This window comes from Mercenaria mercenaria, chromosome 3, assembly GCF_021730395.1.
Source record: "Mercenaria mercenaria strain notata chromosome 3, MADL_Memer_1, whole genome shotgun sequence".
NCBI lineage: Eukaryota > Metazoa > Mollusca > Bivalvia > Venerida > Veneridae > Mercenaria > Mercenaria mercenaria.
In genome coordinates, this window is record NC_069363.1 from 101,079,806 (window position 1) to 101,094,805 (window position 15,000).

Genomic DNA, 15,000 nt, shown 5'->3' on the forward strand with positions numbered 1-15,000 from the left:
GCAAATGGAATCTTGCCATCCGAAGGGCCGAAGAACTGGCAGTCCACAACATGTCACTTCTGCCACCAGAGTTTAGACACGTTAATAAATCGATAATTTCCAGTAAAATTAGAGAAAAAAAATGAACAGAGAATAAAAAAACACAAATAAAACTATATTATGATCTATTTTATTGAAAAACAACATCGCCGAAAACTTGACAATACACAACATATGTCACTTCTACCAGACCATTATTGACACGCTAATAAATCAATAATTTCCCGTAAAACTAGAAAAACCTTTCAGGAATACATTATAAATGGACAGGGAAAAATAAAAATTAAGAAATAAAAATGTATTATGATATATTTTATTCGAAAACAACATCGCGACCCGTACCGCTACTATAATCGCTACGGGTTGCTACGTGATACTTTCACCTTGCTGTATCTCGGATTTATCGGTTGCTAGGAAGTGACGTCACGCCGACCTGATCAATCCTGTTAGGGGTTTTCTAGGGGTACGGACCTCCTTTTTCTAGAGATTTAGGGTTATATATATCTTAAATTTTGTTGAAAATGAAATAAAAAAGTAAGACTTAACCAGTGTTCACTTAAAATTTGGATCTAAATGGTTTACAGATACCAGCGTTCACCCGATTGTTTACCTTCTATTTCAAAACCAAGATAACCGAGGGACTCCAAATGAATAAAATGTTCCGTGCCGATCAGTTTGTTGTAAAATAAACTGTTGATAACATATAAGTGAGTGCATGTAACCCTTAAATGATTTCTATTTGAAATTCAGCAGAAAAAAAAATAAATTAAGCATAATAATATGCACCTATTTATTTTGTTATTTAACAAGATATAATGATAATCGGCACGGAACTGATTGTTTAATAATCAATTAACCGACATTAAGTAAAGAAAACTGTTTGTGAAAACGTCCCTTGTATCTCGTAACGGCTACCAAATGAGTGGAAAACATAAATACCCTAAGGGTTAATTATCATTAAAAATAGTTTTTTCCCCAACATATTTAACATTATTTTGTTTAATCTTTGTATTTTTTTCTGCCAGTTCGAATCCTTATGATTTATTTGGTGTTCCTCGGTTATTTACGTTTCGAAAGAAAATGTAACAAATCGGGTGAACGGTGTTGTCTGTAAACCATTTAGGTTTAAGTTTAATGTGAATTATGATGAAGTTTTATTTGTTATTTCATTTTCAACAAAATTTGAAATGTAAATGACCCTTAATCTCTAGAAAATCGGAGGTCCGTACCCCTAGAAAACCCCTTACAGGCTTGTCTAGAGGTACGGATCCGTACCTCTAGAATCAGATTCTAGAGGTACGGATCCGTACCCCTAGACACTTGCTAGTTAAAAAGGGACCTTAATTCAAGGCCCGGGTGTTATTTTTGAACATGTCTGGTTTTTGGCTGGAGTATTTATTGTTATTATATTGTTTTTAAATGTTATACCCCCCTAAACTGTGTCATAATTTCCGAAATAATAAATAGGTTATGAAATATATATTTAAATTTGTTAAATTTTGACATCCAGGGTAAGAGCCGCGACTACCTTACTAACACTCCTGAAGCGCCTGAGAAAAACTGCCACTGACCATGAACTACATCTATACTCTTAAGCTTTATTTAATTAATATTAAAACTTTAAAAACATTAAAACTTTAAAAACACGTTTAAAACATAGTCGTTATATACGTCCGATTGTTGACAGTACACGGGTTATTTATAGATTACACGCCACGCCTACTGCATAAATGTGTCATATCGATAAATATGCTTATTTTATACTCTCGTAAATATTCAATGCGCCCTACCGACACCGTTTTACTATATTTTTTAAAATGCTGTCATTTTGTCATTTTTTAATGTTTTTCCGTTCTGTTTTTTGTACTTTATAGTCCAAAGTGTGAATTTAATGATTATATCGGTATTAGTTACTTTACTTATTACATGTAACAGATATTTACGATCGCGCTGTATGAAATTTTGCGGTTGTTTTTATCAAAATTCGACCGTTTCTAAGTGATTTTGGTTATTTTAATGATATTATCTTTCTAAAAGTGCTCTAGCAATGTAGCTATATGTATTCTTTAGCGATTCTGCAAATTTGAAGATAAACTATATATTAATAAATGTTTTACACGCGAATCCTGTGTACCCGTCGCCTAAATTACGCGTAAGAATTTTAACTTAAAATTTACCTGTTTATCTGTTGTTTGTTTACCGTTGTGTGTCGACGTCTGTATGTTTCCGGATCATCATCACTACTGGATTTTCCTATGGTGGCGTCTTTCTCGGACTGGGTCATGCTTATGCATGCCACCATAGGTCCCTATCACATATATACATTGCTGACCATTTAAATTATTTTTATAGCTTTATTTGATATTGGTTTCTTATGATTTCATGATTTTATTACTGTTATTATAGAATTTGTTTAAAAAGTTAAAATTGAATAAAAGTTGATTAAAAAGCTAGCTAAAATTTGATAAAATTTGATAAAATCAGAGTCGGCCTTTGCCGAAAGACGAAAACACAAGTGATACTAGTTCAATATTCTCCTGGAATTAAATAGCACATTTCAATATTTATATACATACAGTGGTTTACAGTGAAATAAGTCTAATATTCTCCTGGGTTAAAATAGCACATTTCATACAAGTTCAATATATTTATATATTTATATACATAGAGTGGTTTTCAACTTTTCAGTGATACTAGTTTATAATATTCTCCTGGAATTACATGTAAATAGCACATTTCATACAAGTTCAATATATTTATATACATAGAGTGGTTTTCAACTTTTCAGTGATACTAGTTTATAATATTCTCCTGGAATTACATGTAAATAGCACATTCCATACAAGTTCAATATATTTATATACATATCTTGATGATATCTAGGTCAAGTTTGAAACTGGGTCAATTGCGGTCAAAAACTAGGTCAGTAGGTCTAAAAATTATTAAAATCTTTTGACCTTCTCTCGAGGCAATATTTTTAGCTCACCTGTCACAAAGTGACAAGGTGAGCTTTTGTGATTGCGCGGTGTCCGTCGTCCGTGTGTGCGTGCGTGCGTTCGTAAACTTTTGCTTGTGACCACTCTAGAGGTCACATTTTTCATGGGATCTTTATGAAAGTTGGTCAGAATGTTCACCTTGATGATATCTAGGTCAAGTTCGAAACTGGGTCATGTGCCATCAAAAACTAGGTCAGTAGGTCTAAAAATAGAAAAACCTTGTGACCTCTCTAGAGGCCATATATTTCACAAGATCTTCATGAAAATTGGTCAGAATGTTTACCTTGATGATATCTAGGTCAAGTTCGAAACTGGGTCACATGCCTTTAAAGACTAGGTCAGTAGGTCTAAAAATAGAAAAACCTTGTGACCTCTCTAGAGGCCATATATTTCAAAAGATCTTCATGGAAGTTGGTTAGAATGTTCACCTTGATAATATCTAGGTCAAGTTCAAAACTGGGTCACGTGTCTTCAAAAAGTAGGTCAGTAGGTCAAATAATAGAAAAACATTGTGACCTCTCTAAAGGCCATATTTTTCTTGGGATCTGTATGAAAGTTTGTCTGAATGTTCATCTTGATGATATCTAGGTCAAGTTAGAAACTGGGTCACGTGCGATCAAAAACTAGGTCAGTAGGTCTAAAAATAGAAAAACCTTGTGACCTCTCTAGAGGCCATATATTTCATGAGATCTTCATGAAAATTGGTCAGAATGTTCACCTTGATGATATCTAGGTCAAGTTCGAAAGTGGGTTACGTGCCGTCAAAAATTAGGTCAGTAGGTCAAGTAATAGAAAAACCTTGTGACCTCTCTAGAGGCCATATTTTTCATGGGATCTGTATGAAAGTTGGTCTGAATGTTCATCTTGATGATATCTAGGTCAAGTTCGAAACTGGGTCACTTGCCTTCTAAAACTAGGTCAGTAGGTCAAATAATAGAAAAACCTTGTGACCTCTCTAAAGGCCATATTTTTCATGGGATCTGTATGAAAATTGGTCTGAATGTTCATCTTGATGATATCTAGGTCAAGTTCGAAACAGGGTCATGTGCGGTCAAAAACTATGTCAGTAGGTCAAATAATAGAAAAGCCTTGTGACCTCTCTAGAGGCCATATTTTTCATGGGATCTGTATGAAAGTTGGCCTGAATGTTCATCTTGATGATATCTAGGTCAAGTTCGAAAGTGGGTCACGTGCCCTCAAAAACTAGGTCAGTAGGTCAAATAATAGAAAAACCTTGTGACCTCTCTAAAGGCCATATTTTTTATGGGATCTGTATGAAAATTGGTCTGAATGTTCATCTTGATGATATCTAGGTCAAGTTCGAAACAGGGTCACGTGCGGTAAAAAACTAGGTCAGTAGGTCTAAAAATAGAAAAACCTTGTGACCTCTCTAGAGGCCATACTTGTGTATGGATCTCCATAAAAATTGGTCAGAATGTTCATCTTGATGATATCTAGGTCAAGTTTGAAACTGGGTCACGTGCCATAAAAAACTAGGTCAATAGGTCAAATAATAGAAAAACCTTGTGACCTCTCTAGAGACCATATTTTTCAATTGATCTTCATGAAAATTGGTCAGAATTTTTATCTTGATAATATCTAGGTCAAGTTCAAAACTTGGTTACATGAGCTCAAAAACTAGGTCACTATGTCAAATAATAGAAAAACGACGTCATACTCAAAACTGGGTCATGTGGGAAGAGATGAGCGATTCAGGACCATCATGGTCCTCTTGTATACATAGAGTGCAGTACATCAGCTGCTTGTTACTATCATATTTGAGCCAAGGAAAATCAATCAGCCATTTATCTTTGAAAGCACGATTGTCAACCTCCTCGATTATTTGCTTTTTTGTGCGGGCGAACAGCCCAAATCATTCTCTAGACGTCTTTTTCCAGACATGGTGAATCAGAGATCTATTAGAGATATTTTATACTGTTGGATCACAGGAGCCTGAAATTCTATCTATAATGCTCCAAAATGGCTAAATATAAAAATTACCCCTCCTATATATATTCTTTTTTTATATATATAGGAGGGGTAATTTTTATATTTAGCCATTTTGGAGCATTATAGATAGAATTTCAGGCTCCTGTGGTTGGATACATTTAATTGCCAAAACTGTGAGATCGTCAGCTTGCGCAATTAGACAAACTTTCACTTACCATCCTCTTTAATTGATAGTTGTTTGCGCTTATCCACAGTTTGTTTATTAATCACGTGTGTCAGTTTTTCACACTCTTTTTCTGACATATTACTCTTCTTGACCTAATTATAATTGTTAGACTGCGTATTGATTTTTTAGCGACATGCTTAGCGAGTTTCTGGTAAGATTTGTAAACCAGTCTGAAGGGTTTAAAATCTGGAACATACATTTGGAAAAAAAGTTTTCGCGAACGTGTTTCGCCAATTCATAAAAGTTGTAGCCATTCTTATTTTCTTTCACATTTGGCTACATTGGCGGATGGCAGTGTGAGCCCTGTGTCCGTCAAATAAAAGGAAAAGCTTGTTAACACTCTAGAGGTCACAATTATGGCCCAATCTCAATGAAACTTGGTCAGAATGTTACCCTCAATAAAGTCTTGGACAAGTTTGATGTTGGGTTATCTGGGGTGAAAAACTAGGTCACCGGGTCAAATCAAAGGAAAAGCTTGATAACACTGTAGAGGCCACATTTATGACTGTATCTTCATGAAACTTGGTCAGAATGTTAATCTTGATGATCTCAAGGTCCAGTTTGAATCTGGGTCATGTAGGATCAAAAACTAGGTCACCAGGTCAAATCAAAGGAAAAGCTAGTTTACACTGTAGAGGCCACATTTATGACCATATCTTAATGAAACTTGGTCAGAATGTTAATCATGAGACTCTACTGAGGTCAATTTGAAATCTGGGTCATGTCGGGTCAAAAACTAGGTCACCGGGTCAAATCATAGGAAAAGCTTGTTAACACTGTAGAGGCCACATTTATGACTATATCTTCATGAAACTTGGTCAGAATGTTAATCTTGATGATCTTTAGGTCAAGTTTGAATCTTGGTCATATGGGGTCAAAAACTAGGTCACCAGGTCAAATCCAAGGAAAAGTTAGTTAACACTTTGGAGGCCACATTTATGACCATATCTTAATGAAACTATCTTGATGATCTTTAGGTCAATAGGTCAGGTGAGTGATACAGGGCCTTTATGGCCCTCTTGTTTGTTTTAGGTCAAGGTCACAGGGGCCTGAACATTGAAAACCATTTCCAATCAATAACTAGAGAACCACTTGACCCAGAATGTTGAATCTTCATAGGATGATTGGTCATGAAGAGTAGATGACCCCTATTGATTTTGGGGTCACTCCGTCAAAGGTTAAGGTCACAGGGGCCTGAACATTGAAAACCATTTCCAATCAATAACTAGAGAACCACCTGACCCAGAATGTTGAAACTTGATAGGATGATTGGTCATGAAGAGTAGACGACCCCTATTGTTTTTGGGGTCAATCTGTCAAAGGTCAAGGTCACAGGGGCCTGAACATTGAAAACCATTTCTGATCAATAACTAGAGATCCACTTGACCCAGAATGTTGAAACTTGATAGGATGATTGTACATGCAAAGGAGATGACCCCTATCGATTTTGGGGTCACTCCATTAAAGGTCAAGGTCACAGGGGCCTGAACATTGAAAACCATTTCTGATCAATAACTAGAGAACCACTTGACCCAGAATGATGAAACTTCATAGGATGATTGTACATGCAAAGTAGATGACCCCTATCGATTTTGGGGTCACTCCGTTAAAGGTCAAGGTCACAGGGGCCTGAACATTGAAAACCATTTCCGGTCAGTAACTTGAGAACCACTTGACCCAGAATGTTGAAACTTAATAGGATGATTGGTCATAAAGAGTAGATGACCCCTAACGATTTTGGGGTCACTCTGTGAAAGGTCAAGGTCACAGGGGCCTGAACATTGAAAACCATTTCCGGTCAGTAACTTGAGAACCACTTGACCCAGAATGATGAAACTTCGTAGGATGTTTGGTCATGCAGAGTAGATGAACCCTAACGATTTTAGGGTCACTCTGTTAAAGGTCAAGGCCACAGGGGCCTGAACATGGAAAACCATTTCCAATCAATAGCTTGAGAACCTCTCGACCCAGAATGTTGAAACTTCATAGGATGATTGTTCATGCAGAGTAAATGACCCTTATTGTTTTTGGGGTCACCCCGTTAAAGGTAAAGGGTCACAGGGCCTGAACATTGATAACCAGTTCCGATCAATAACTTGAGAACCACTTGACCCAGAATGTTGAAACTTCGTGGATGATTGAACATGCAGAGTAGATGACCCCTATTGATTTTGGGGTCAGTCTAATAAAGGTCAAGGTCACAGTGGCCTGTTCATGTAAAATCATTTTTTGGAAATAACTTGAGAACCACTTGACCTACAATGTTGAAACTTAATAGGATGATTGGACATGCAGAGTTGATGACCCCTATTTATTTTGAGGTCACTTGATCAAAAGTCAGGGTCACAGGAGCCTGAACAGTGACTTGAGAACCACTAGGCCACTAGTGTTGAAATTTAGCGGGATGACTGACATGCCAAGTAGATGATCCCTATTGCAGCCAACCATCAATGTCTCTTTGACTTTCACTCCTGACCCCTATTGACTTCGTGCCGATAGGACTTTGCATTGGGGGAGACATGCGCTTTTTTATAAAAGCATTTTCTAGTTGCCAGCTGTAATTAATCAAAAACAAACTTTCAAACACAAGTATATATACAGTTTATTCTTTCCAAATGAATTTGACTGTGATATTGGTCTTTTTGTATTTAAACAGAAGTTTGCTTAATTTCCTTTTATCACACAGTAAGTCACAGTCATTGCATTAAAACTTTTTGATATATCACATGTACCAGTATACATAAATCTTCAATGAATTGATATATTCTCCACTTACTGGCCAAATAATTTAATAGTTCATTTTAAACTAATGGTCATTTACTAAAATAGACAGCATTCTACAGATATGGGACGTGGCATCATTGTTTCTCTCCCTTAGATTTAAGGACAATAAATAATAATGTAAAGCATCTCTAGCCCGGCCTTCTTGTTCCATACACTGTCCTAGTAAATTCAGAGCTGTTTCCCTGTGTCCAAGGTCTGGTTCCTGATCAATGGTCTTGGCAAGGTTTGAAAGTGCTCTTTGTTTTTCTTCATTTCTCTGCATATTGCTGTAGGTCTTGTATTGTAGAAAGTAGAGGTAAGGAAGAGAATCTATCACAGCCCAGTCCATCCACTCATCATTGCGGCCTCTGAAAGCAAGGTCCTCTTCTGTAGATCTAAACATTTCATATCTTAGTTCATGTGGAACACAATTTATTTCACATGGCAGAAATTTGACACAAAATGCTATAGTGTACTGTATAGCTTCTTCATTATGATGTTCAGCTATTGCACAAAAACCTCTTCTTGAAGCTTGATGGATGAAATCATGACACTTACAAACTGGTTCAACAATATTTAGATCATAGCTTCCTTCAATATCTCTGAGAACAATTTCTGTTCTTTGAGTATCCCCTAAACAGTAAAACATGGAGGCTAGTTTCAGTTTACTAGATGCAACATCTGTGTTCAGACCCATTGAGATCCAGGTGAAAGCTTCTGCTGATATACCATTATACTGTTGAATGTTGAGAGACGCCAGCACAGATCCCAGGGTTGTACAGAACCATGGAGTCAGAAGTCTGCTAGCTGTTTTGTCCAGTCCTTGGCATTGATTAGAAATGCTGACTAGTTTGAAAATATATTTCAACAATGTTTGTATAGCTTCTTTATAACTACTGTTTGTAAATAAAGCCAGACGTTTCTGTATCGTCATATCAATTGTCTGTGCAGTGAAATCTAATAACTGCCCTGAAATAATTTTACTCTTTTTGATATCAAACTCAAAGAGCAAATTACTGAACTTCAGCTGAAGCCTTGCACCAAGATCATCACATTCAATCTCCAGTAGTGCTCTCCCTTCACTGTTTATAATATTCTGCAGTATTTCTAGAAGGTAAGGTTTAGATTCATGAGAAAAATATCCTTTCATCAAGTTGTTTTCAGGTATGATAAAATGTGGACAGTTTTCATTCAAAATACTGTTGTACAGGACAAATAAACACAATGATAGACAAACAAGTAAGTTATTTTCTCTCCAGACATTAGAATGTGTATTTGCAATACAGTGGAACAGAACTGTTTTACACATGAAACTTGAAATACTATCTCCAAAGTGTGGCTTGATGAAGGTTTTTAATATCATCTTCATCAAAATATAACAGCGAATCTGTGTAATATTGAGATTAAACATCAAACATCTTTCTGCTAGAGATGTTGATATTCTCAATTCAAGCTCTTCATTTTCCTTGCTTCCAACACCAACAACAAAACATCCGGTACTGCTACAATATCTTTTCATGTCATCTGAAGGCCACTGACCTACACCTTGCTGGTCTAACCATTGTCTAGCTTGTAGAGGCCATGATTTACATTGGAAAGCACTAACACTGTCATAATCTATAAACCCAGGTTTTCCTTGTTCTGCATATGCTGGACCATGCATTACTCCTCTCTCCCAAACATCAGCTGCTGCTACTGCTGCTGTCATGAGTGTGTTCTTTAGCAATATTCTTCCTGTTCTGTCTCTGAAGTGGTGTTGTACAGGTACATCATTGTACGGAAGAGGAGCATCATCTCTCAGGAGTTGTAGTAGACAGTAACCAGATGATACAGTCTCATCCTGGATCATCAAGTAATTGCATACACCAGGTTCCCAGTCAGCCCAGTCTTGTATCACATTTAAGTTATTAGGACAGATAAGTATATCAATGTCTGAGTCTAGTCCATGTGTAGTGGTTCCCTCAGACTGACTGCCTAAGAAGTATGCTGAACAATTGAAATCCTGTTGTTGTAATGATATTGTTTGCATAGATTCCGCCAGCAGCCATGTTCTTCTTCTTTTCTGAACAATTCTCTCATCCACTCCTATATCAGCGAGAACCTCGGACAGTCTCAATGACACATTCTCCATATAACCAGGTTGTTGAAACATTCTGAAGAAAAAGGAAATAAAGTTTGATTACTTTGTAGACTGATTCCTGTCCATAATTTACATGATTTTCTACCAGATACTTTAATTTATTCTTGTTCTCCTTGTTTATTTGTAAGGTGAAAAGACTGCCATTTTTGAATACAATTGTGAAATTTGACAGATTTTTATGTGGTAGTCAGGCTTATAGTTCAATAATTTATTATGCTGTCTTATACTATAACAGAAATATCCAAAAGGATCACATATAAAAAATTTGTATTTTAAAATGAATTAACTTAATAGATACCTTTGTTTGGTATAAAGTCAGCAAAGTTGTAATTAAACTTCTTCAAAAGACCGATTAGATAATGTCTATATTTATAGTATTATGGAATGTTTGTATTTCACTTCCTCTTTCTGTTTTGACATAAAGGATAACTCTAACAATAAACAGGTTTTAGGAGTCATTTGTTACGTACCTTTGTAGTAGAATAACTCTGTCTTTTAATTATGAAAAATGATTTTCTATTTTCTTTTTAAATTATAATTTGTAATTAGCCTAAGGCAGTTTATGTAAAACCCTTAAAAAGACTTCCCTTCTTGATTGATCTCTAGCAAACTTGGTCTGTAGCATCATTATAAAGTCCTGTCCCTGAGTTGTGTTCAAATGAGGGCACTTGGTCCCGTTTTAACGGTTTAAGGGCTGCTAGACCTTATATGAGAAAGGTCTTTTAAAAACATTATCTCATGAACTACTTGATGGATTTTCATCAGACTTGGACTGAAGCAGCATTATAAGATCCTCTTGTAATTTATTCATTTGAGGGGCATTTGGCCTCTTTTAGGCAGGGCCTGCTAGAGTGAAAAATAAAAATGCCTTTAAATGGATTCTATTCATGAACTACTTGAACAAACCTTGTCTGGAGTATCATTGTTAGGTCCTTTACCATGTTTGTTCAATTGGAGGGGGATGGGGGGGGGGGGGGGCACATAGCCGACCAGATGGCCACTTTTACAGACAACTATAAGAACTTAAAATAGAAATACCTTTAAAGTACCGCTATATAGATCTTCATTAAACTTGGTCACAAATACCATTATAAGGTCTATTAAATTAGTTCATTTGGGGGCACCAACAATGGGTCCTATTAGGGTCCGCTAAAATTTAAATAGAAGTACCTTTGAATGATTTCTTCTGATGGATATGCATTTTTGTGAGTGAAAATATAAGAAAAACCTTTAATTAACTGTTGTTTTAATAAACAGCTTAACGGATTCTCTCTACATCTAGTTAGAAGCAATGTCAGATGGTTAAGATTTTCTTCATGTTAGCGATTTAGGCCCATTTGGGTCTCTTATTATATCTCTGATAACTACTGAATGCATTTGATTCATATTCAAAATGATAATTTCACATTATCGCTCACTATGATGGAAGCTACATATCTGTGAAACCAGTTTTTCATGAATTGTACCCCCTTTTTACTTAGAATTTTGGATTAAAGATGTGCTGCACTTTCAGTCTGTCAAATATGTTTCTGAATGGATTTCATTTAAACTTAAACTAGTTCTCAGTTGTCATCAACAATATCACATGACACAAGGTTCTTTACTCCAACGCAGATACCATACTTGATGATTCAGCATTATACCTTTAGCCTCTGAATAGCGAACAGTGCAGACTATGATCAGCCTGCACTGGTCACAAAGACAGAATCACTTGCCACCAGCAGGCTAAGGATAAAAGAATCTAAAGTAACAGTGTATTTGTTTTCTTAAAACTTGGTAAAACACTTAAAATAAGGTTTAATTTTAGTGGAACTCAGTGTTATTCCTTTTTTAGGAGGTTTGTTCAGACAGGGTTTAATGGAAGCAAATAGCAACTTAAAATGAAAATAATAAAAAGCATCCACTTATCATTGGAACACTTGTCTCTACATGATTTTGGAAACAATTAACACCTACACGGCTACTAAACGCTAGCGCCACCACCAAATTGTGGTGATAAGGAAAAGAGCTATCAACATTTCCGTGGTGCAGCTATCGCCCGTTTCTACTTGTAAACAAGTGAGTAAAATTTATATTTTATCTTATATTTTTATTGATAGAACTTTTTTCGAAAATCGGAGAATGTAGTTCCATGTAACAACACTTCAACTACAGGTTGGCTGTAATTTCATTAAAATATTATGCAAATTGTGGTGCCAGGAGCTTTTCACCCGAATCTGACAGTGACACATTTTTATATCGGCCAGTATTCGAGCATCATTCCAATGAATAGACAGACTGTAATAACATACCTGCATATACAAATGGTGTAGAAATGAATTACACGTATTCCAACACCAACGAATGACGAAAAACACAGTAAAAAGAGAAAAAAAAACACTATTTTTTAAAGTGGTGGCGCTATCACTCTAGTGGTGGCACTATACAGTAGTGGTGGCGCTGTTATGGCTAATATATTCAATTTTAATGCATGAAAATCCCACAGCGGAGCTTTATATGGTTGTTGAATTCGAGGACTTGGATTGATTGTAAAATTTCTGTCTGTTACAATGTAAATACGTGGATCTTTCAATATACATGAGTGGTCTAGCGGTGCCACTTGAGATTATCATTTACCTTTACAATGTGACAAATTTTTTGAAAAGATGCTTTGGAAGCATGGACCGAAACCGACAAACATGACAGCAGACTCGGTTTGGTCGTGCATGAATTGAAATGAGATATGTATCATCCCTCACGTCTTCTAGCAGTAGAATTAAAAGATTACAGTGCCTTAAAAATTATTTCATATTTGAGAGAGAAATTTGGTTAGGAATATTTTTGTAATTCACATGTTAAAACTGATTTATCCTGGACACAAATCTTTGTTTGAAATAAATGTATTGCTACTATTTTTCTTGACTGAATTAAAAGTACATGTTTGTATTTAACCCTTAGCCTGCTAAATATCTAAAATGGACTGGTCCATCATTCAGTTTGGGCAATACCATTTATCATTCGAAGGGGTGTTCACTGAAAATTTACTGACTGAATAGCGAACAGTGCAGACCATGATCAGACTGCACGGATGTGCAGGCTGATCTTGGTCTGCACTGGTCGCAAAGGCAGAATCACTTGCCGCCAGCAGGCTAAGGGTTAAGTAGAATATTTAAGGTTAGAAATAATTCTACATTAACATTTAAAACAAAGGGAAATATTTACATTGACTACAAAAATCCCAAGGGTCTGTGTGTATTTTGTTCTTTTTTTTCTTGTGTGTGTTCAGGTTTAATGTCTTTTTGAACATTTTTTCTGTCATATAAAGGATGGTGTCTACTTGTAGCAGTGACCACAATGACCAACTTTACAGTGCTGCATCAATGGAATATCACGTCGTAGACACATGGCATGATACCCCACCCAGTCACATTATACTGACACCGCGCTTAACAGTCCTAGCACTATCCTTTTAATGCTTAGCGCCAGGCGAGGAAGCTACTAGTACCATTTTTTACGTCTTTGGTAAGACGCGGCTGGGGTTCGAACCCACGACTTTCCGCACTCGAAGCGGACGGTCTACAACTAGGCTACCGAGGCGGTGTTTTTTTTTGTTTTTTTTTTTGACAGAGAACGTTTCATAAGGGTAAATAACCTATGATCGTGTTTTTCATTCTTTAATAACATAATTCCTTGCAGGAAAATTACCAGTTAGGGAATATTGGTGTTTGTTTTGTTCCGGATGCTATTCGTATTATTGAATGCTGTAACAGTGCCACCACTACTGTATAGCGCCATCACTAGAGTTATAGCGCCACCACTTTTAAAAATCCTGGTATATTTCTTCTAACCCGAGATTCTATTATTCATGGTGTGTGCGTATATAATTATTTATCATTTCTGCACCATTTGCATATGCAGGTATGTTCTTACAGTGTGTCTATTCATCAGAATGGTGCTCAAATACTGGCCGATATAAAAATGTGTCACTGTCAGATTCGGGAGAAAAGCTCCTGGCACCACAATTTGCATAATATTTTAATGAAATTACAGCCAAACTGTAGTTGAAGTGTTGTTACACGGAACTACATTCTCCGATTTTCGAAAAAAGTTCTCTCAATAAAAATATAAGATAAAATGTAAAATTTACTCACTTGTTTACAAGTAGAAACGGGCGATAGCTGCACCACGGAAATGTCGATAGCTCTTTTCCTTATCACCACAATTTGGTGGTGGCGCTTAAGCGTTTAGTAGCCGTGACCTAGTTTGGTGATTATATTCAGAACAGTTATCACAAGTTGGAAATGTAGTATTCAAAGTAAATCCATGTTTGATATTGAGAGTTAACTTGAGGCATAATAAAACAAGCATTTATACTTTTTTACTAATAAAATTTTACATAAAGCTGTACATCTGTTTATGGTAGTGTTGCACGTTTGATATACTGGAAGTGATGGCGTAATGTCATTTATCTTGAAAATGTACAATAAATAAAATCTGGAAAGTAGATCCCTCGGAAGCACCGAGAACAATGCACAGTGAAAATTGCCGACTCTGTTTGATTGTGTCTGTTCATGAGCAGTAATGGAAAATACAACACTGCCCACGCCCCCTAGCACCGGCTTAAGCAGTATTCAATTTTCAAATCTAAATGAATTGAAATCAATGATCCCGAAGGACCAGAAGCCTGAATTCGGCATACGAAAAAGAAAATCATATTATAAATTAATGGTAACCTGTGAGTACATTTACTACAATGGTACTGTTACTTTCTTGCTATAGTTAAAATATAATATTAAAACATCTGGCACATTATATTATTCAAATAACGTCATAAAATAAGATTAAAATGTGCAGTTAAATTAATTAATGGAAAAATAAAATATATGTTAAAAATAAGTATGCTGACC

At 36.0% G+C, this 15,000-nt stretch overlaps 2 protein-coding genes across 2 annotated transcripts in view; one reads left to right on the forward strand and one right to left on the reverse strand.

Moving 5' to 3' along the window:
- LOC123523841 (39S ribosomal protein L13, mitochondrial-like) overlaps nt 1–15,000 on the forward strand; it is a 35,380-nt gene that overhangs the window by 17,699 nt on the left and 2,681 nt on the right. The window lies entirely within an intron of this gene.
- On the reverse strand, nt 7,796–10,887 carry LOC123523840 (uncharacterized). The gene is made up of 2 exons (XM_045301559.2): nt 10,413–10,887; nt 7,796–10,127 (listed from the first exon to the last, which is right to left on the reverse strand). The coding sequence occupies exon 2, from the start codon at nt 10,124–10,126 to the stop codon at nt 8,018–8,020; it is 2,109 nt and encodes a 702-aa protein (XP_045157494.2). The 5' UTR covers nt 10,127; nt 10,413–10,887; the 3' UTR covers nt 7,796–8,017.